The 23017-nt window shown below is 34.3% G+C and overlaps 2 protein-coding genes across 2 annotated transcripts; both read right to left on the reverse strand.

Annotated features, from left to right (window-relative positions):
• On the reverse strand, positions 2239 to 3461 carry LOC109351822. The gene is made up of 3 exons (XM_019593459.1): positions 3194 to 3461; positions 2827 to 2895; positions 2239 to 2371 (listed from the first exon to the last, which is right to left on the reverse strand). The coding sequence occupies exons 1-3, from the start codon at positions 3371 to 3373 to the stop codon at positions 2273 to 2275; spliced, it is 348 nt and encodes a 115-aa protein (XP_019449004.1). The 5' UTR covers positions 3374 to 3461; the 3' UTR covers positions 2239 to 2272.
• LOC109351821 (ELMO domain-containing protein A-like) lies at positions 18908 to 22743 on the reverse strand. Its single transcript, XM_019593458.1, has 10 exons — positions 22640 to 22743; positions 22288 to 22390; positions 21782 to 21891; positions 21417 to 21485; positions 21143 to 21258; positions 20502 to 20556; positions 20246 to 20366; positions 19866 to 19913; positions 19645 to 19739; positions 18908 to 19119 (listed from the first exon to the last, which is right to left on the reverse strand). The coding sequence occupies exons 1-10, from the start codon at positions 22691 to 22693 to the stop codon at positions 19018 to 19020; spliced, it is 873 nt and encodes a 290-aa protein (XP_019449003.1). The 5' UTR covers positions 22694 to 22743; the 3' UTR covers positions 18908 to 19017.

Below are 23017 nucleotides of genomic sequence, written 5' to 3' on the forward strand. Positions count from 1 at the left end.
ACTATCCCCTCAACCAAAAATGAAATATTCAAATCCTCAATTCACAAAAAATGCATAAAAGCGGATACTTCCAGTAACAACAAAGATACTGATCCAAAAATAGCAACACCCAATGCACACTCATTCTTCAACGAGATTATATGCATGAAATTCCACCATACATATTACTATTAGCATAGTCTCCAGAGATGAATAAAAATATCATCACCAACAATAATTAACTTCCCTTCCTTAACTTCATAAAGGATAGTTCATCTCACTCTCCATATAATAAAACTACACTACACAAGAAATCCTAATTTGTAAGACGAACTTACTTGACCTGGTGGCTAGACATAGAGTTAGATAGAAGTCAGTGAGATAAGCCATTCAAAAATATGTGCAAGCATATATACAATAATAATTAATATGTCAGATGTATCACCATTTGCAAATCTCATCTACAAATATGCAGTCTTCAAAACCATGTTCATGAAGCTTATATTTTTAAGTAACCAAATAAAACTACAAGCTCAATTTACAAAATTTGCATTTCTAAATGAAACCCACGAAGGGCAGTGGGTGTAAGAAGTATAACCTCCAAAATAATGTCATTGTAATTCTCATTTCTTTTACTGATGTAACATGGGGAAGAATAGGTGGCACACTACCCCTCCCTCATGTGGCAAATCTATCGACTGATTTGCCAAGGCAAGGCATTGAAAAACCATTCAATTGAACTTAAGAGATGTGAAGAGAAATATCAAAATAGTATGACGTGATAAAGGCATCAAGGGTCGTCAAACATACCATACAAAATTCAGTTTTTGAATAAAAACTTCATTCTGCCATTGCAACTAGGTTTATCAAACACAAACACGTCATTCAATATAAAGATTATGAAATATGAATATAGAGTCATATTGTCATTGTAATTAGGCTTATCGAGTCTCAAACATGCCATTTCAGTTAAGGGATTAAGGGACAACACATACATATCATCCACTTCGCATTTATGCTTATACAACTTCAAGCATATCATCCTGATTTTACACAGACAATTCATACTGCAATTGCAAGTATATGGGCCAACCAAGCAAACTCGGGTCATATTTGAATTCGAATTTATAGGCAATTAGGGTCAGGCATACCATCCATTTTCATATTATAATAATTGCATTTAGCAATCACATAGTCTTAACTATGCCATATAGTATTATAATGAATAAAGAAGCATTTAGGGACATCTAGGCAACATCAATACCATATGCTTTCACACTGTAAATAACGTCATGCCCTATTTAGGGACATCATGGCCGAAGTATACCATCCCACTTTACAATATGAATAAAAAATTCATAATGCAATTAATCAAAGAAACCAAAAATTAAATCATAATTCATATTGCAATTTCGTATAGAGCCAACAAATTGGAGTCTCTTCCAGATTAACAAATTATAGGCAACTTGAATTCATATTGGAAGCACTGTGCAATTTTCACAGCACAAATCAAGCTCTTGGGTTTGTAAAGCCAATTAAAATCTCAGTTCACCGGGATCAAACATTCTTGAATAATCAAGATGAGGATTACGAAAATCTCATTACCGACACAAATGAAAGAACTTGTTGCCACAACATACCTTAGGGGTTTTGGGGCAGTCTTATTAAGCTAAAAAAATACACCATTTTCCTTACGTTAATTATAAAGAAATACAAAGATTGGAAATCTAGAAAGATATGGCATTGATAAAGGGTGGATTAGGGCACAAGGAAATAAAGTATATCTCTCTAAAATAGAACAATCACATCGCAAATAATTGAATCAAACATGTTCAACAATAAATGAACTAGCCTTATACAAAATATTGTTTTCTTAAGGATCAGAGAATTTTTTTAATAACATTAACAAAAAACACTTAATTGATATGGCTCAAGTAGACCGGAGATGAAACTTCACATTGAGTAAATGCGAAGAAAGATATATTCTGAAGAAAATTATAAATAACATGAGGTATAAAAACAAGTTCACATTTCCTCTCTAGAAACGAAGAGAATATAAGCCACAAGGGTTAAAAAGAGGAATGGTGAGGAAGATATTCCAAGTAAACAGCTCCATTTTGAAATGAACTTAATGCATCGTACATATATTTGTGACAAAGTGCATCCTCAAAGCCAATTAGCCAAACACAGAATTTATCCCTAATATTTACCAAGAACAATGAGAACATATGCCTGAATTTCCAACCACGTGCTGTAACATTTTTATTAATAAAATGAACAATAGTTATTATTATCAGGGTAAGGCTGCGATACACCTACTGTGAACACTCAATGGGTGGTGGGAGCCTTGTACATTGGACCGCCCTTTTATTGTTATTGTAATTAGCATAATCTGCATAAATGAAGAGAGTAACAAACAACATTAACCAAATCGTCTTCCTTAATTCCAGCTAAGATATTACATCTCACTCTCCATAATCAAACTACAATACTCAAGAAACTATTATGTATACTACGATATCAACTTAACCAGCAGCTACACAATGAGTTACAGAGAAGTCAGGGTGATGCGATAAGCCAGCCAGAACTCATACTGTCATGGCACTTTGAGTTATCAAGGTCAAGGACATGGCCATGATGGTTTATTTACCACTTCTGATGAATGAATTATAAAGAACTTCAAAGAATGAAAATCTAGAGAGAAGGCAGCTAGATAGCAAAATGTGCTTTCAATAAAACCCAAAAATGAACCAGAGATGAAGCCTGTATTTTCCAAACATGTACTGAGGGAATTCGGAGAAATTAAATAAAGAAGACAGCAAGATAGCTGCATGAAAAAATAAGTACTTGATGATCAGAGCAAGTCTCATCATAAGGTACTTGCAGCTGTTCCTGAAGCCCTTGAAGTTTCTCTTCCTGACATGAATATGAAACATGTTCTATGAGTCTGTGATAATAGTGAGACACATACTAGGATGCATATTGCAGATTATGATTCCCTATTAATTACTAGAATTAAATAGCTGTACTGATTAAAACAAATGACAAGTCTTTTCAACTATTGTCTGGCACAAGGAAAAATAAACATACCATGAAGCAATACCTGTTTTTATTTACATTGACAGGATATAGAGGATCATATAATCAGGGTCCAATAAGAAGGTAAGATTTATAATTATCTATAAAAAATCACCAACTTCCATTTTTCCTTTACCTCAACAGGTCTCAAAGGATAGTTCACAAACTTTTCAGATGATGATCGTCTAGTGTTTGTACAGCTAAAGATTCCTCCAATCCATGATCGTGACACTACCATAGCATTAACTACATGAAACAAATTATGGATCAGCAAGTAAATAAAACTTGAATCATAAATGACACAGGACCGAAACATCAAGTTTTGTGTTGTTAAGAACTTAGGTAATTGTTAGAGACTTTGACCTAGTAAAATGCAAAACTAAAATACGTTCCTCCAATACATTCTGCAAACTATTATTTGTGTTCTGTTTTCTAATACTTGAAGCAGAGGGTGCATTCCTTTAAGACTGTCATAAAAAGGCAAGAAGTGAATCCTGGATAGGACTAAGCAAACAAAAAAGCATGTTTTTCTCTGTTTGATAGACCCCAACAGCATGATCTGCCAATTTAAGTATTTGACTGGCACAATTACATTTTCTCATTCATGCAAAACACAAATCAATTAAGATATTCATTTAAGAAAGAGACAAAACTTACAAGAATGCAAAGAAGCTTGAATAGAAAAATGTACTCACTAAAACATTGGACTAACTGAGATATTAAGTGAGTGAAATTATGGGAGCATTCCAACTCTTCATCTTCCTTTCTATGTCTCCAGTAAATCTCATCTTCATCAACCTGCATTTGAAATTTGAAAGCATCTTTAAGCAAATAGTAATTGGATAAATAGAATATGAACAACTCGATTTACCAAAAATGTTAACAAAACTTTAGTGTGGATTATAGTATACTATCTTAAAGTGCTTATATATCTGTTTCGTTTTAATAAATTTATCATTTGAGGATATTTGATTTTCTGAGCCTTATTGCACTTTTCCTTTTCTTCATTAGGTGGACCCAAAAGATTTCTCTACTTATTTAACTCTCTAGAGCGTGTTAGGATCAATAATGATATTTTAACACTATTTTTTCACTTCAAATTTACACATTCTTTGGGAAAAAATAATGTAATTATGTGTGAAATTTGATAACTAAAAAGGTGAGATAACCATTTTCCTGTTAGGAGTGAGATTCCAAGAAAGTTAAGTGAAGAAAATTGATCCCTTGGTAATTGGTATGTAGAGAAATGTAGATGAGGATGTCAAGGAGGCTGAGGGGTGGAACCAAATAAAGCTTTGATCTTGGATTATTGTATCATCGTCACTTCTCATTGGCCATGATGGTAAATGGGTGGGATGAGATATGTGAAATTTTGTGTTAGTGGTTGTTGCTTTTGGAAATAAATAAGCAATGCCTTAGCACCAGGGGCATCCACTATCAGTATCTTGTTATGCACTCATCTGATTAAAAAAAGAAATAATGCAATTTAAGGGGTAAAGTATTTAAATAAATTAATGAATAGGGGCTACTTGCCAAGCATTTTACTTCCCTGTGCAGTGTGCACCCATTCTGATAGAAGATTGCTCAGACAGCAAAAGCATATAGCATATTGACAGGTTTTGCAACAGGTGCAACACAATGACTTTATAGGAAATCACTTATACTGGTCCAAGTACACTTGATTATGGAATTCTGATAAGATCCGATACAATAATGCTAGTATGACCGTGCCTGTCAATAAATCTAAACATGGTAAAGATTGCTAATTGATCTCACTTTTATTTCTTTCTTTTTTACCCAGTCTATAGTTATTTTTTTCTATTGCTTTATTTTATAACATACCAGTGAGAAGAGTGAAGATGCATGGCTTAATCTTGGGTAGTTGAAAACACGACCTACGAAAAGGAAGTATATAGAGAAAAGGGTAAACATCCAAAGAGTAGTAAGGAATTACCAAAACAACAAACTAGCCATGCTGGCTCTTTGAATGTCAAAGAAATGTACATGATGATTAGAAAAGTCAACAAATTGTTATTAGACTCAGAATGGAGTTTAAGCTCTCTTCACCAAACACCACCATTATCCCCAGCATTGCCAACCCCATCAGAGCTCCTCCCATTGATGTTTTTGCTTTCTCAGCTGTTGTGAATTAGTTCTGGAGATAATCAGACACTTTGCATACCATGTCATTGTCTGTAAGCTTTATCTGCAGAAAGAAAACCCATGAAAATAAAAACACCATGTCTCGAGTGCGATTACCCAGCAACTGCAGTACCATTTGCTAACTCTACCACTTCTTCACCCAGTCTCCTCAGCTTCAAAACCAAAACTATAGCACAATTTGATTAGTATCCAGTAGACTAGAGAACTGATGGAAGGCATGGGGGAAACAAAAGATAAACTCAAGGAATAATTATTACCTTTCTGGTGTGATTGGAGGAAATTACTAACGGCTGCATTTGGCATCATAATAATCCATATATTTGGGTCACATACAATAGAAGCCACAACAGTTTGGTTAAAACCAAAGACAAGTGGAGTTCAATTAAATCAACAAATGAACCAGAGTCTCAATATAATAAACTTATTAGGCAGTACCTCTCATTTAGACATAAAACATTACCAATTTGCAATAAGAACCTGAAAAGACTGAAGGGCATGCTTTGGCACTGAAAGATATGAAATAGCCTCAGGCACACAAGATTTTGTCTCCGGCTCAGAAGTAGTCAGAGGCAGAACAAAGACTTGACTACCAGGAGATGAACCCCCTCACATTGAGAAGAATAATAGGAAAGGTATGTTCTGATAAAATTATAAATATCATATGATAGATATAACATTGAACATCTGTTCTGAAAGATTAATTCATGAAGATCTTCTCTGAAAGGTCATCCACCAGAAGAAAATATGATAGATATATCATTAATTCATTATAAATATCATAAGTGAGTGACTTTTTATGTCTTCAATGATATATGTGTTCGAGTGAACAAAGGTCCTCGACCAGAAGAAAAAACCGGGTAAGAATTAAAAATTAAGATATATAAACATAATGATGAAACCCACTATTTCCCTCCTACCCAGAAGAAAGGGAATTCAAATTATATAACTTTATCACATATTGCTGGATTGAACCAACAGAAAATGGATGAATGAATTTGCAATACACACCAAAAGCAATACCATTTATATAGTCCAAATTTATTGAGGTGCTAATCCTGTCTAGAAACAAAGAAAAAAGTTGCAAGACTTAAAAAGAAGAATAGTGAGGGAAGATATTCTGCCGAATAAAAGCCCCCAATAACTGATTCCTCTTTTAAGTCTTAACTTCATAAAAGGTATTTCACCTCACTCAATACTTAGGAAAGCATAATGTATTCAACAAACTTAGTGGCCAAACATTGAGTTAGCAAGAAGTCAGTGTGATAAGCCAACCAGAGACCTGCATTGGTATATGCAGTAAAGACTTCTACTATTGGTTCACAAATATCTCCCATCAAAACTATGCTTCATGACACTTGTCCTTTTACAAGCTCAAATTACAAAACTCCACTTCTAAAATAAAATACACACACACAAAACGACAGCTGAATTTTCACCTCCAGAATATGTGTCCCATGAAGCTAACCTCAATCAAAATAGATACTGCAAGACACTCATATGTTCAACAACAAATGAACTATGCTTGTGCATCGAATCATTAAATCAAACAAGTTCACATTTTAAAATAGAACAATCAAACCCACTTACTCTTATGTTAACAAATAATTGATTCAAACAAGTTCAACAATAAAGGAACCTTATACATAATATTGTTTTCTTAAGGATCAGAGAAAATTTTAATAACATATTAACAAAAAGCACTTACTTGATATGGCTCAAACACAAGTAGGAGAAAAAAATAGATAATTTTTCTTTCTCAGCTGTTGTGAATTAGTTCTGGAGATAATCAGACACTTTGCATACCATCTCATTATCTGTAAGCTTTATATGCAGAAAGAAAACCCATGAAATTAAAAAACACCATCTCTGGAGTGCGACTACCCAGCAACTGCGGTACCATCTGCTAACTCTACCACTTCTTCACTCAGTCTCCTCAAATTCAAAACCAACAACTGTAGCACAATATGATTAGTATCTAGTAGATTAGAAAAGTGATGGAAGGCATGGGGGGAACAAAAGATAGACCCAAGGAATAGGTATTACCTTATTGGTGTGATAGGAGGAAATTACTAACAGCAGAGTTTGACATGATAGCATTCCATACATTTTGGTCAAAAGTTCAATTAAATCAAAAAATGAACCTGAGACTGGATATAATAAAAAATATGAGTGATACAAAGACCATATATTAGGCAGTAGCTCTCATTTAGACAAAACATCATCAATTTGCACCAAGAAACTGCAAAGCCTGAAGGGCATGCATTGGTGCTGAAGGACACAAGATTTGGTCTCCGGCTCCGAATTAGTCAGAGACTCAGAGGTGGAACAGAGACTTGACTACCAGGAGATGAACCCTCACATTGAGAAGAATCAGAGGAAAGGCATGTTCAGAAAATGGATTAGCAGAGTCACATATTGCTAGATTGAACCAACAGAAAAATGGTATATAAATCCAACATTTGTATCAACATAAATGATATATTAATGCCAGCAACAGCAAAAGGGTACTCATATGTTGCTCGGTTTCCATCTTTTTTCAACACCAGCCTGTGAAAAGACGCCTTCATTTGAATTTCCATACAATTAGTAATAACTCATCTTTTCTCCCAAGGAGTCTAAATATCAAGAAACTAAAATGAAGGCATAAAGGTGGATCAAATCCTTTCAGGTATGGAAAATAAAAGACACAAGTGCATACCGGATATGTCCTTGCGAAAAACAACAGATTTTCAAGGGAAATAAAGCCACAACCCCCAAGGAAAGCAGGTTATCAGCCATAATACCTTTGAATAGAAAATTTATATGTAATTGAAGGGTAATCATAATACAACTATTTTTAAGAATATAGACAAATGAATAAGTGTTTTCATACAATGTACAATCACTAATCCGAAATTGTCACACGCTGCGGTAATGAGTTTGGGGCCCACATGTAAGATTGAAGAATCTGTACATCAATGTTCTCTATAGTCATCCCCTGACCTGGTGTGTTTATGGCACAAGTAACACATAGATCTCCACCAGAAAACCCCATTACCAAAATTTATTCCCAAGTAGTAATCTAATAAAGTTGATACATATTGGACTATGACATTTCTGAGACAAAAAGTGGTTTAGTCTAATTTTAGCTTCATGAATTGAGAAATCATTATGTGTGAGGAGAAAAGGAACTAAAGAGATTTTATGCTACCGTAAACCTTAGCAGAAGTGCAGTGGTACTGATTTCTTCATTTCTACTCAGCATATTCTTTCAATGGGAAACAATGAATGACCAAAATGTCATGTGAACTCTCATATGATCACAGTGGTATCCCTGAAGTCGGGTGATGGATTAGGTCCTTGCCACCCCATATCTTTCAATTGATCAGATATCAAGCCACTCAGAAACATTAGGAAAGGAACAGTGCCACAAAGTTCTCAGTGCTTCCCGTTGGAATTTAACTACATTGTTAGCAAAATGTGGTTTCAATAAAACCCAAAAATGAACCAGAAATGGTGCTTGGATTTTCCAAACGCGTACTGAGAAAGAATTTGGGGAAATTAAATAAAGAAGAAAGCAAGATAGCTGAATGAAAAGAATGAGTACTTGATGATCAGAGTGAGTCTCATCATAAGGGACTTGAAGCCTTCGAAGTTTCTCTTCAAGACATAAACATGAAACATGTTCAATGAGTCTGTGATAACAGTAAGACACATGCTAGGATGCATAATTGCAGATTATGGTTTCCTATTAATTACGATAATTAATAGCTGCACTGATTAAAACAAATGATAAGTCTTTTCAACTATTGTCTGGCACAAGGAAAAACAAACATACCATGACACAATAATTGGGGCCTCATCCTGATTTACAAATTATGGGAAACTAGAATTCATATTGTCGTTGCAATTAGGTTTATCAAGCACAAAGACATCATCCAATATAAAGATTATGAAATATGAATATAGTAGAAGTCATACATTCATTGCAATTAGGCTTATTGAGTCTCAAACATGCCATTTCAGTTAGGGGATTAAGGGAAATAGATGCATACCAATCCACTTCGCATTTATGCTTATACAACTTCAAGCATATCATCCTGGTCTTATATAGAGAATTCATAATTCATACTGCAATTGCAAGTATATGGGCCAGCCAAGCAAACTAGTATCACATTCAAAATTGAATTTATAGGCAACAAGGGCCAGGAATACCATCCATTTTCATATTATAATAATTCCACTTAGCAATCAAACAGTCTTAACTATACCATATAGTATCATAAATGAATAAAGAAGCATTTAGGGACATCTAGGCAACATCCATACTATCAGCTTTCACACAGTGAATACCATGCCCTATTTAGGGACATCATCTCCGAAGCATACCATCCCACTTTACAATATGATTAAAAAATTCATAATGCAATTGAGTTAAAGAAATCAAAGGCTCAATTTTATTTTACCAGCATCCTGATGTTACATTGTGAATACAGAATTTCATATTGAGCCAACAAATCGGGGCCTCATCCTGATTTACAAATTATAGGCAACTAGAATTCATATTGCAAGGACTAAGCAGTTTTCACGGCCTATATCAAACTCTTGGGTTTGTAAAGCCAATTAAAATCCCAATTCATCGGGATCAAACATTCTTTCTTGAATAAACAGATCTCATTACCGACATAAATGAAAGAAATTGTTGCCACAACATACTTTTGGGATTTTGGGACAGTCTTTCTAAGCTCAAAAAATACAACATTTTCCTTACATCAATTATCAAGAAATACAAAGATTGAAAATCAAGAAAGATATGCCATTGATAAAGGGTCAGTTAGGGCACAAGAAAATAAAATTCTAGGTCTATATTGAAACAGAGTTTCAGGCATTGCAAAAATAATCAATTATAAAGAAATATCAAGAGAGAAGGGAGATGTGTCGGTGATAAAGGGTGGGGAAAGACATAAAGAAATCATCTTTCCATCTTTCTCTCTATCTAGAATTTCAACCATTGTAAAAACCAAGTGAAACAATATGATGAACAAAAGCAACCAAGTGATCTTGATAAAATTGGATTTTAGGGTTTTGAGATAATTTGATAGTTACCACTTCTGTCTGATGATTGAATTATAAAGAACTTCAAAGAATAAAAAACTAGAGAGAAGAGAGACATTTCACTAACAAAGCATCTGAAAGGGCATTCAGAAATCATATCCTTTCTGTCTCTCTTTCTCTAGAGTTTAAACCTTTGTAAAAATCAAGTGAAGAACATTAACCAGCTTAAATGAAAGAACTTTCCAACAACATCATTCTAGGATTTTGAAAGCGATTTTGATAAAGAAATCGAATTATATGTATTTCTACAGTTCTCATGAATTGTAAATATGAAAAGAAGCAACATCGAAACTAGGACAGATGAAAAAACACATTGACCATCTTTATATTTATAGTATAGACAAAGAGAGAAGGGACATAGTTCTCTCTGAATATCATTCTCTCTGAGTTCCATAAAGCTGCTCTGTTTCGTTTACAGAAAACAGCATAGCGGTCTTTATATAAGCAATATTCGGACGTAAAATTGACGCTGCCTCTGAAATGGGCCTCACATGAACGGCCCATTTACATTTCATTACTTTTTTAAATCCACATTACCATATTATTAACTATTAATGGCTATTAATCTAATATTACATCCTTACAAACAATTAAAATAAGCAATATTATATATATATATATATACCCACAAAAAATATAGTCAATGGTAATTTCAAATCAAAGTTTAAATATGAGTTGCATCGTCTCATTCTATTTTACTTTCATATTCTAAATTCCTTTAATGTATATATATATTATAATAATATATCAAAATAATATTTCGTATCATAATATAATTATGATTATATTATTTATTTCGTATCACACATCTATATTTGTAATTATATTATTGACTTGAGTTTTAAAATTACATGTTATATTTATATCAACCTTTGTAATCTATCAAAAAGTATTGATGTAGTGATGTAATGTCCAACTCGATCCCCATCAAAATCTAAAATATTAAAAGTTTAATTCCTAGAAGCGACAGTCACACACTACAAAAAAAAAATTGGTTTATTATCCATAATATGACGCTTAGTGATGGCAAAATAAAAACCCTATCTTTATTGAATCATTATATAAAAATATGACTTTAATATCTATACAAGGAGTGTAAAACTTTTTTATATAATTAGTATATTATTATTTGTTAATATGTACCAATTTTATTCAAGAGTCAATAATAATTAATCTATAAATAATAAATGATATGTTACCAACGTGAAAAATATTTACACTACCAATACTTAGATATTAAATCCTAAAAACATTTTATATAAGTTTTAATATATATGCATGAGTAGTGTAATTTTTTTTGAAAGTTAATAGATCATTTTCACGTTAATTTATATTAGTTAATAATAATATTATTTAACATAATGGTGCATACATATGAAATATATTATGAAAGTTATATATATTGTTATAACATTATTTTCATTCAAATTCAATTATACTTTACTTTTAAATATAAATAATACAAAGAAAAAAATGTATAAATCAATAGTATATAAATTTTATATATTAACAATATATTATTCACTATTCATATTTAATTATTTAAAAATGAGTAATAACATAGAACGAATAGTAATAAAATTAAGAATGAAAAGATATAACAAAAAACTAACCTGATACATCTTTTCCTTAGTCAATTGTTTAGAGTTGAACCTTAGAGAGAGAAAACACGGAAAAAACAAAACAAAGAAATTAGTGTTGTAATGGCAAGAGCTGACAGGATGCAACTATCCAGGAACAAAGGCAGAGCTGAAAAGATGCATAAACGATGTGTGGAAGATATTAAACATCATCCATGTCTATGATTGTATTATTAATGCTCTAATCGTTTTTTTCATAATTGCCTCTGCATATTATGTTTACACATTGCTTCTGCTGCACATTATGTTTACATATCTCAATTGCCTTTATATCTTAGCCCATGCCTTAGTGCATGAGGAAGTCTCCTATAATTGCAGGCTCTAGCTCATGATGAAGATAGGAAGACTAGGATCATTACACACAAGAATACAACTCTGCAAGTTGCTCTGCCTGCATACATTGAGGCTGCAAGTTGCTCTGCCTGCATACATTAAGGCTGCAAGTTGCCCTGTTTTCTATCCACAACTTAATCATATCAAGCTATTCTTGATTCATTTGTATGAGTGGTTTAGCAGCAGAACTCTTAGCCCTTTGGCACGTGATTAATATGTTTAGTGTTTTAGTTATTAGTTAGTTTGCTTGTTAGGAAGTTGTTTTTTCTGTTACTTCTTTTCCAAGCAAACTTCTTTTGGTTAGCAAGCTATAAGTACAAATGCTTGCTGGTTCTGTAAAAACACCAATGAATAATCAATACAATCCATTACTTTTACATTCTCTTCTCACTATGAAATCCTTTACAACAAACCTTATTTTATTTTTTACAATTTTCTTCTTGCACCAAGATGTTAATAATTGATTATCGAAAATCAATGGCATTAAAGACAAACAATGTTAAATTGGATTTCATTTACATAAACAAAACTTTATCATATGGGGATGAAGAAAAACCAGACATTATATTTATACAAAAAAAATCAAGCACCTACTATATTTTTTGTTCTGTTTTTGTTTCTGGTTACAAGTATCTACTATCTAATCTTGGTCAAGATCAATGAAAAGGGCACTTAGTTCGAAGAATAAATTCAAGTTTGTTAATGGAACAATACAAGTTCCTCATCAATCAGATCAGATGTATGATGCTTGGGAGAGGTGCAATAACATGGTTATATCTTGGATCACAAGATCACTAACACAGCAGATTGCTTAAAGCATCGTGTATATAGAAAATGCACAAGAACTATGGGATGACCTTAGGGAACGATTTTCCAAGGGAGATCACTTTAGAACATCTGATCTACTCCAAGAAATTCATTCAATGAAACAGGGTGAAAGGAATGTATCTGGTTTTTACACAGATATGAAGACAGTTTGGGATGAATTAGAATCTCTAAGGCCTCTTCCAACATGCTCTTGCCCTGTAAGATGTAGTTGTGGCATGTCTAAAACTATAAGAAATTATAGAGAGTATGAATATATCATATGTTTTTTGAAGGGCCTTAGTGAACAATTTGACACTGTGAAGGCTCAGATTCTTCTCATGGAGCCTATGCCATCTATCAACAAGGTATTCTCATTAGTCTTGCAACAAGAAAGGCAACATGAGGGTCCAGGATATGACAACAAGAGGACAATCAATTCTGTGAACTCAACTCAGCCATGGAAGAATCAGGGAAACAGAAATTCGAGTAGATCAAACACAGACTTCAACAATAGAAAGAAATACCAAGGAAATGGTTGGACATCCACTTATCCTAAGCCATCTGGTGCAAATAGCAACAATAAAGTCTGCAGTTTTTGTGGAAAGGATAGGCACACTGCAGAAACATGCTACTTCAAGCATGGGTTCCCTCCAAACTTCAAGTTCAAGGCCAAACAAGAAGATGGATCAATGAACAACATTCACATTGATCATGAGGGAACAGATAAGAGGCAAGAAACAAGCCACAGGAACATAAGCACAGAGCAAACAGAGCAACCTCTACACATCAACAACAACCATGAGCACAGGATTAACCAAGTTAGCCAAGATCACCACAGCAATGATAATCCTACTATGTCAGGTACAACCCTTAACACTCAAACTTGGATCCTTGATAGTGGTGCCACTGATCATGTCACTAATAATGCATCAAACTTCACAAGTATTAACACTATCAAACCAATACATGTGAAACTGCCAAATAATATTACTATGATTGCTGAATACTCAGGAACTATTCACCTAACTCATGCTCTTACCCTTTATGATGTTCTATATTTACCTAGTTTTAAATACAATTTGATATCTATTTACAAACTTGCTTGCTCCTTAAGATGCAGGCTTGTTTTTGATAAGAACCTTTGTTTGATTCAGGATATGACTTCCTCGAGGACGATTGGTCATGCTGAAGCATATGACAACTTATACATCCTAAATAGAAATCATAAGGCTACTTCACATGTAATAGGATCTGTAAATAAGTACAATGATCATAAATTTGATGTTTGGCACTTCAGATTGGGCCATCCCTCTTTGCCTGTTTTACAAAGCATGAATAAAATCTTTCCTTTTGTGAAATTTGATTCCAAACTTGTTTGTGATATATGCCACACTGCTAAACAAACTAAGCTTCCTTTCCCTAAGAGTACATCTCATAGTTCTCAACCTTTTGACCTCATACATATGGACATTTGGGGCCCCCTTAGCCTTCCCACCATCCATGGTCAGAAATACTTCTTGACCATTGTGGATGACTTCAGTAAATATACATGGATTCATCTTATGACTAACAAAGGAGAGGCAAGAAAACTGGTCCATAACTTTTTTCAACTAGCCAATACTCAATACAACAAAAGGATCAAAGCCATTAGAACTGATAATGGCTTGGAATTCATACAACCTGAGTTTTATGCTAATCTTGGTGTCATACACCAAAGGTCTTGTGTTGAAACACCTCAACAAAACTCAGTGGTTGAGAGAAAACACAGACATATTATGAACATTGCTAGATCTCTGCTCTTCCAATCCAATATACCAAAACAATTTTGGGGTCATGCTGTCATGCATTCTGTTTTCCTGATCAACAGGTTGCCCACTCCTGTTCTCAATTTTAAGTGTCCTTATGAGGCCCTATTACATAAACAACCTAATCTCAGTAATCTTAGAGTATTTGGTTGCCTTGCCTATGCCTCTACCCTCATCAACAATAGGACCAAACTTGATCCAAGAGCCACCAAGTGCTTCTTCCTTGGATACACTGATGGGACCAAAGGTTTCCTCTTATATGATATGCATATGAGGAACATCTTCTTGTCTCGAAATGTTATGTTCCATGAGCATGTCTTTCCATGCCATGACACACAAACCATGCACAAGCACCCTTCTGACACTGCTGATACTATGGAAACCTTCCCATCCCCTGCCTCACAACCTCTCCTTAACTATCCATTCATCAATGAGACCACCAACCCTGCACCTTCCCATACTGACCATAATTCCCTACACAACTCACCTATGCCACCATCCTCACCCATCCATACTGAGATCACACCAAGAAGATCCCTTAGGCCTTCACATCCTCCTAGATACCTTCAGGACTATCACTGCAACTATTTAGCTTCTGTGCCCATCACACACACTTCTACCATCAAGCACCCCCTTGACAATGTTCTATGCTACAAACACTTATCCACTACACAACTCCATCATATACTATCCATCACCTCTCACATTGAGCCTAAGACATACAATCAAGCCATCAAGTCTGCTGAATGGATTAAGGCCATGAACACTGAGTTACAAGCCCTGCATCTAAATAACACCTGGACCCTTGTCACTCTTCCACCTAACAAAACTGCCATTGGGTGTAAATGGGTTTATAAACTCAAATACAATGCTGATGGCAGCATTGAAAGACACAAGGCACGCCTTGTTGCAAAAGGGTACAATCAAACAGAGGGATTAGATTATAATGAGACTTTTGCCCCTGTAATCAAGCTTACTACCATAAGATTACTCTTGGCTCTTGCTGCCACAAAAGGATGGACATTGCATCAACTTGATGTCAATAATGCCTTCCTCCATGGGGACCTTGATGAGGTTGTTTACATGAATTTACCCCCTGGTGTTCACCACTCTAAACCCAACCAGGTCTGCCAGTTGAACAAATCACTATACGGCTTGAAACAAGCTAGTAGGCAGTGGTTTGCCAAGCTGTCCTCCTCTCTTCATTGCTTAGGTTACAAGCAATCCCAACATGATCATTCCCTCTTTACTAAAACACATGATACTCATTTCACTGCCCTGTTAATCTACGTTGATGATCTAATCTTAGCAGGGGATGACTTGATTGAAATACAATCTGTAAAGACCCATCTTGATGCTCAGTTTAAAATCAAGGATTTAGGCACATTAAAATACTTCCTAGGCCTCGAGGTAGCTCGGTCCAAATTAGGAATCACCCTGTGCCAGAGAAAATATGCCTTAGACCTTCTCAATGACACTGGCTTCCTCACTTCTAAACCTGTTCCCACACCTATGGTCAAAAACACCCACCTACATCAGCAGGACAGTACTCCTTTCCATGATCCTCTCTTGTACAGACAACTAATTGGCAGATTGCTTTACCTAACAAACACACGACCTGACCTAAACTTTGCCATACAACAACTCACCCAATTCATGGCTGCTCCTACTGTTAACCACTATAAAGCCATGACTCGAATACTTAGATACATCAAGGGCACCCCTGGACAAGGATTATTCTACCCTACCACCTCTGTTTTGCAAATAAAAGGATTTTCTGATTCTGATTGGGCCTCTTGCCCTGATACCAGAAAATCTATTTCAGGATACTCCATGTTCTTAGGAGATTCCCTTGTTTCTTGGAAATCCAAGAAACAAAACACCGTTTCTAGATCATCCTCAGAAGCTGAGTATCGTGCCCTTGCCATTGCTTCTTGTGAGATTCAATGGCTAACTTATTTACTCATTGATTTTCATATTGATTACAAACACCCTGCTCTCTTATACTGTGATAATAATTCGGCTAGATATATTGCTGCTAATGCTGTTTTCCATGAGCGTACTAAACACATAGAAATAGATTGCCATGTTGTTAGGGAAAGGTTACAGAACAAACTCTTTCACCTCCTCCCTATTTCCACTTCAGAGCAGGTTGCTGATCTTTTAACAAAACCATTAGAACCTGCACCTTTCTCTTATTTGTTGGGCAAGCTGGGTATACTTGACATATACTCTCCAGCTTGAAGGGGGGTATTAAACATCATCCATGTCTATGATTGTATTATTAATGCTCTAATCGTTTTTTCATAATTGCCTCTGCATATTATGTTTACACATTGCTTCTGCTGCACATTATGTTTACATATCTCAATTGCTTTTATATCTTAGCCCATGCCTTAGTGCATGAGGAAGTCTCCTAATAATTGCAGGCTCTAGCTCATGATGAAGATAGGAAGACTAGGATCATTACACACAAGAATACAACTCTGCAAGTTGCTCTGCCTGCATACATTGAGGCTGCAAGTTGCTCTGCCTGCATACATTAAGGCTGCAAGTTGCCCTGTTTTCTATCCACAACTTAATCATATCAAGCTATTCTTGATTTATTTGTATGAGTGGTTTAGCAGCAGAACTCTTAGCCTTTTGGCACGTGATTAATATGTTTAGTGTGTTAGTTATTAGTTAGTTTGCTTGTTAGGAAGTTGTTTTTTCTGTTACTTCTTTTCCAAGCAAACTTCTTTTGGTTAGCAAGCTCTAAGTACAAATGCTTGCTGGTTCTGTAAAACACCAATGAATAATCAATACAATCCATTACTTTTACATTCTCTTCTCATTATGAAATCCTTTAGAAGATGCATACTTGCCTTATCAATAGATACAGTTTCTGTGAACACGACATCGCTGTTTTGTTCATTACAGCGGACATGGCACGAAACTCCCTGCTGAGACCGGAGTAGAAGATGAAACTGGCTATGATAAATGCATTGTGCCTTCTGTTATGAATCTCATTACTGGTTTATTCATCTTTCAACCTCATATGAACCAACCTATATGTATTATAATATATGCATGACAGAAAGAAAATACTTTCACTTTTAGAAACGTTGAAGAAAAAAAATGTCTGTGCATTTTTTACCATTCAAATTCAATCATCACTGTTAAATATAATATATATAGCATACATAAATGATAAAGTAATTATATAAAAAAATTTACACTGGTATATATATTATACTTTAATACAAATGAATATGAATTATGAATAATATATTTATATATAACAATAAAAAAAATCTTTACTTTCTTCTTCTAGAGTTCCGGTACTACTCTAACAAATTAGCATTTTTATCTTAACTAATTAATTACAAAACTCACATTGAGCTTATAGGAACTTCACTTCATTGGTTCTCATCACTCTTTAACTTCTTGGCAACATCAAAAAACAAGATAAATAGAACTACCATTAACAACAGTTGATAAGATGAATGTAAAACTGGATAAACCATCAAAAGAATTTAAAACAACATATTTTAAGATTTTAATTTGATACGGCACAACAACTTTTTTTGATCATGTAACACCCAACTAATGGAAATACTTGTGTTGTTAAATACTTCTTATAATCATAATCAGTATCTTCACTGAAAGTTGACAAAAAATGGAGAAGGTACATCATGAAAGGTTAGAGTTTGTGTTACCCAAAGACTCAAAAACCACTAGGGAGAACAAAACGGGTGAGTATAAATGTACCTATTTTTTATATGGAAAATGCTCCTTCCAACCTTATCATTATCACAATTCCAAGACTCTAATGTAATTAATTTTTTATTTCCAATTTCCTTTTGAACTTGAAGATGGCTTCTCAATTCTCTGGTTTTAGAAAAACTCCAACTGAAATTTCAAAATGCATATTAAAATGTCCTTTCAATACCATTGGCTACCAAATGTAAGCTATAAAAAACTTTAAAGGTGTGAAATATAATACAAACTCATTCAGAAGAGGCCATACACAGTTGAATGAGGATAACCATTGTAATGGAATTGTCTACAAAACTTACAAAGTTAAAAATTGTCTGACTTGAAATTTGTTGGTTATAGATAGCAGAGGAAGAGTAAAACTATTTGTAAAGTAAATTATAAGCAGGGAGGTCTTGCATTGTGTTGATGTCTTCTAAGGATAGCTCTCTCTCCAGTTGCATTCGTGTTGCTTGTAGAACCTCCTGCAGCCATGTAATAGTTTGCAATGTCAATATGTCGAATAGCATTGCAAAAGTTGAAAAGATACAAGAGAGTAATGTTTTTCAGATTGCATCACTATATCGATTTCGGAGAAAAAGTTAGAATAAAAGGAGCTTATGGATATAAATATCAAGTGAAGAGTCCTTGCTCCCCTTTTCTGCATGGTCTATGACAATTTTGGTTCACTAATATATGCTACAAGCTTTTCTTCAAAACTCATTCTATTTACACTAAGAGCTAAGTGTTAGCTTATGGCATAGTAGAAAATATAAGTTCATTTGCTATAAGGAAATATGTTCTGGTCATAAATGAGACGTGGACATTAACAAGTTTCTTAGAAGACCAGTTATAATTTAAAAGGTGGCCTTAATATCAAAGCTGTTACTATTTCAAAACTATATTCTAATATGTTTTTCTCTTTCTTTTCTCCGTTTTTGCATAGCTGTAAGAGTTGGAAGCCAAGGTGAGAAAGTGGCAAGATGCATATAACAAAAAGAGAAAACTACATTGAAGTTCATGTAGGAAGCATTCATAGCCAGCCACTGTGCATCCATCATCTCGAAAGCTATACAGTATAGAATATTGAATGCTTCTTCATTATCTGCAGTATTTTGAAAGGAAACTTTAAAGCACTTGAAGGTATAAAAACTAAAAATATCAACTGGGGTTAGTCCAATATGTATGAAAGCACTTGAAATAGGCATATTGAGATTTGCACCACATTTACCTCCTAATAACTTTACAAAATTTATGCCAGGAATACATCGAGGCTTTCCTGCAAAATACATTCAACAAGAAGTTAATACTAGTTTGCTTTTCTCACTTCAAATGCCAAAAGGCCATCCACTCAAAATCCTAGAAACAATATTAATATATGAAGTGAAAATAATGTTATTGTTATCAATGTCATATAAGCAAATGTGTTATATCATATCATCATTATCTTGTCATGAGGTTGCTTCTTTCTAATCTTGTGGTGAAGGATTCTAGTTTTAGAAATTGCCCCTTTCCCAATACCCAGAATGACAAGCGGCTCATGCACTAGCCTTCCTTTACTCTTACAAGCAGAAACAATGAAACTAATGAGCTTTGAAGTTGTTCACTAACCTGAGCATAAATCCAACATTTGTATCAACATAAATGATATATTAATGCCAGCAACAGCAAAAGGGTATTCATATGTTGCTCGGTTCCCATCTTTCTTCAACATCAGCCTGTGAAAAGATGCCTTCATTTGAATTTCCATACAATTAGTAATAACCCATCTTTTCTCCCAAGAGGTATAAATATCAAGAAACTAAAATGAAGACATAAAGGTGAATCAAATGGTTTCAGGTGTGGAAAATAAAAGACAAATGCATACCGGATATGTCCTTGCGAAAAACAGCAGATTTTCCAGGGAAATGAAGCCACATCCCCTAAGGAAAGCGGGTTATCAGCCATAATACCTTTGAATATAAAATTTGTATGCATCCAAAGGGTATTCATAATGTAACTCCTTCTAAGAATATAGACATATGAATAAGTGTTTTCATATAATGTGCAATCACTAATCAGAAATTGTCAACATGCTGCACCGCTGCGGTAATGAGTTCGGGGCCCACATGTAAGATTGAAGAATCTGTACATCGATGTTCTCTATAAGTCTATGACTCATGCCCTGGGCTAGTGTGTTTATGGCACAAGCAACACATAGATCTCGACCATAAAACTCTATTACCAATTTCTATTCCCAAGTAGTTATCTAATAAAGTTGATATATAATGGAGTAATGGACTATGAAATATCTGACACAAAAGTGGTTTAGTCTAATTCTAGCTCCATGAATTGGGAAATCATTAAGCCAGAGGGAAAAAAGGAGTAGTGAACTTTTATGCTACAGTGAACCTTAGCAGCAGTGCAATGGTACTGATTTCTTTCTTTCTACTCAGCATATTCTTTCAAGTGGAAAACAATGAATGACCAAAATGTCATGTGAACTTTCATATGGTCACAACGGTATACCTGAAGTCAGTTGATGGATTAGGTCCTTGCCACCCCATATCTTTCCATTGATCAGATATCAAGCCACTCAGAGAAACATTAGGAAAGGAACAGTGCCACAAAGTTCTCAATGCTTCCTGTTGGATTTTAACTACATTGTTAGCATAATGTGGTTTCAATAAATCCCAAAAATGAACCAGAAATGAAGCTTGTATTTTCCAAATGCGTACTGAGAAAGAATTCGGAGAAATTAAATAAAGAAGAAAGCTAGATAGCTGCATGAAAAAATAAGTACTTGATGATCAGAGCGAGTCTCATCATAAGGTACTTGCAGCTGTTCTTGAAGTCTTTGAAGTTTCTCTTCCTGACATAAACATGAAACATGTTCAATGAATCTGTCATAACAATGAAACACATACTAGGATGGATAATTGCAGAATATGGTTTCCTATTAATTACTGGAACTAAATAGCTAGACTAATTAAACAAATGCTAAGTCTTTTAACTATTGTCTGGCAAGGGAAAAACAAACATGCCATGACACAATACCTGTTTTTATTTACATTGACATGATATAGAGAATCATATAATCAGGGTTCAATCAGAAGGTAAGAGTTTATAATATCTATAAAAAATCACCATCTTCCATTTTTCCTTTACCTCAATAGGACTCAAAGGATAGTCAACAAACTTTTCAGATGATGATCGTCTAGTGTTTGTTCGGTTAAAGAGTCCTCCAATCCATGATCGTGATCCAACCATAGCATTAGCTACATGAAACAAATTATGGATCAGCTAGGAAATAAAACTTGAATCATAAATGACACAGGACCGAAACATCAAGTTTTGTGTTGTGAAGAACTTAAGGTCATTGTTAAAGAGACTTCGACCTAGTAAAATTCAAAACTAAACTAAGTTCCTCCAATACATTCTGCAAATTATTGTATGTGTTATGTTTTCTAATACTTGAAGCAGAAGGAGCATTCCTTTAAGACTGTCTTAGAAAAGCAAGAAGTGAATCCTAGATAGGACTAAGCAAACAAAAAAGCATGTTTTTCTCTGTTTGATAGGCCCCAACAACATGATCTGCTAATTTAAGTATTTGTTTAAAGAAGAGATAAAACTTACAAGGATGAAAAGAAGCTTGAAGAGAAAAATGTACTCACTAAAACATTGAGCTAACTGAGATATTAAGCGAGTGGAATTATGGGACCATTCCAACTCTTCATCTTCCTTTCTACGTCTCCAGTAAATCTCATCTTCATCAACCTGCATTTGAAATTTGAAAGCATCTTAAATAGTAACTGGATAAATGGAATAAGAACAACTCCTCGATCTACAGAAAATATTAACAAAACTACAGTGTGGATTATAGTATACTATCTCGCTTACAACAATATATGCAGGAAGTAAAGGAAGAAACCATATTGTAGTTTCTTTAACTTAGCAAAAAGAGATGCTTCAATTCAAGAGACTATACAATGAGAAGAATAAATCAGAAAACAATATTGAGTTTACTTTGTGAAGAGAGGAGCATGAAGGAAAACATCTTCTACGCTTTCTCAATCTCATGAGAGTCTAATCAAGCAAAAGTGTTTTCCATTAGCTCTTTTTTAAACCAAAACTCCAAAAGCAACAAAAAAGAGATAAATACATTTTTGAAAGAAAAGGGGTGGCCTATAATTTCACTCAAGTCACGATCTCCTCCTATAATTCAACCTTTCTACCATTCCTATTTTGTTTGTTATGCTGAATTTTCTTGTAGCAATTACTAGAGAGAAACCAAAATTCCAATATAAATTGAAGACCAAACCTGAAGCTATAAAAGATGTTAACATGGCAGAGTAATCAAAGGGATCTCTTTTTCATTTTTTGTCTTAACTTTATGGTAAAGAA

The sequence above is a fragment of the Lupinus angustifolius genome, chromosome LG07, assembly GCF_001865875.1.
Source record: "Lupinus angustifolius cultivar Tanjil chromosome LG07, LupAngTanjil_v1.0, whole genome shotgun sequence".
Taxonomy (NCBI): Eukaryota; Viridiplantae; Streptophyta; class Magnoliopsida; order Fabales; family Fabaceae; genus Lupinus; species Lupinus angustifolius.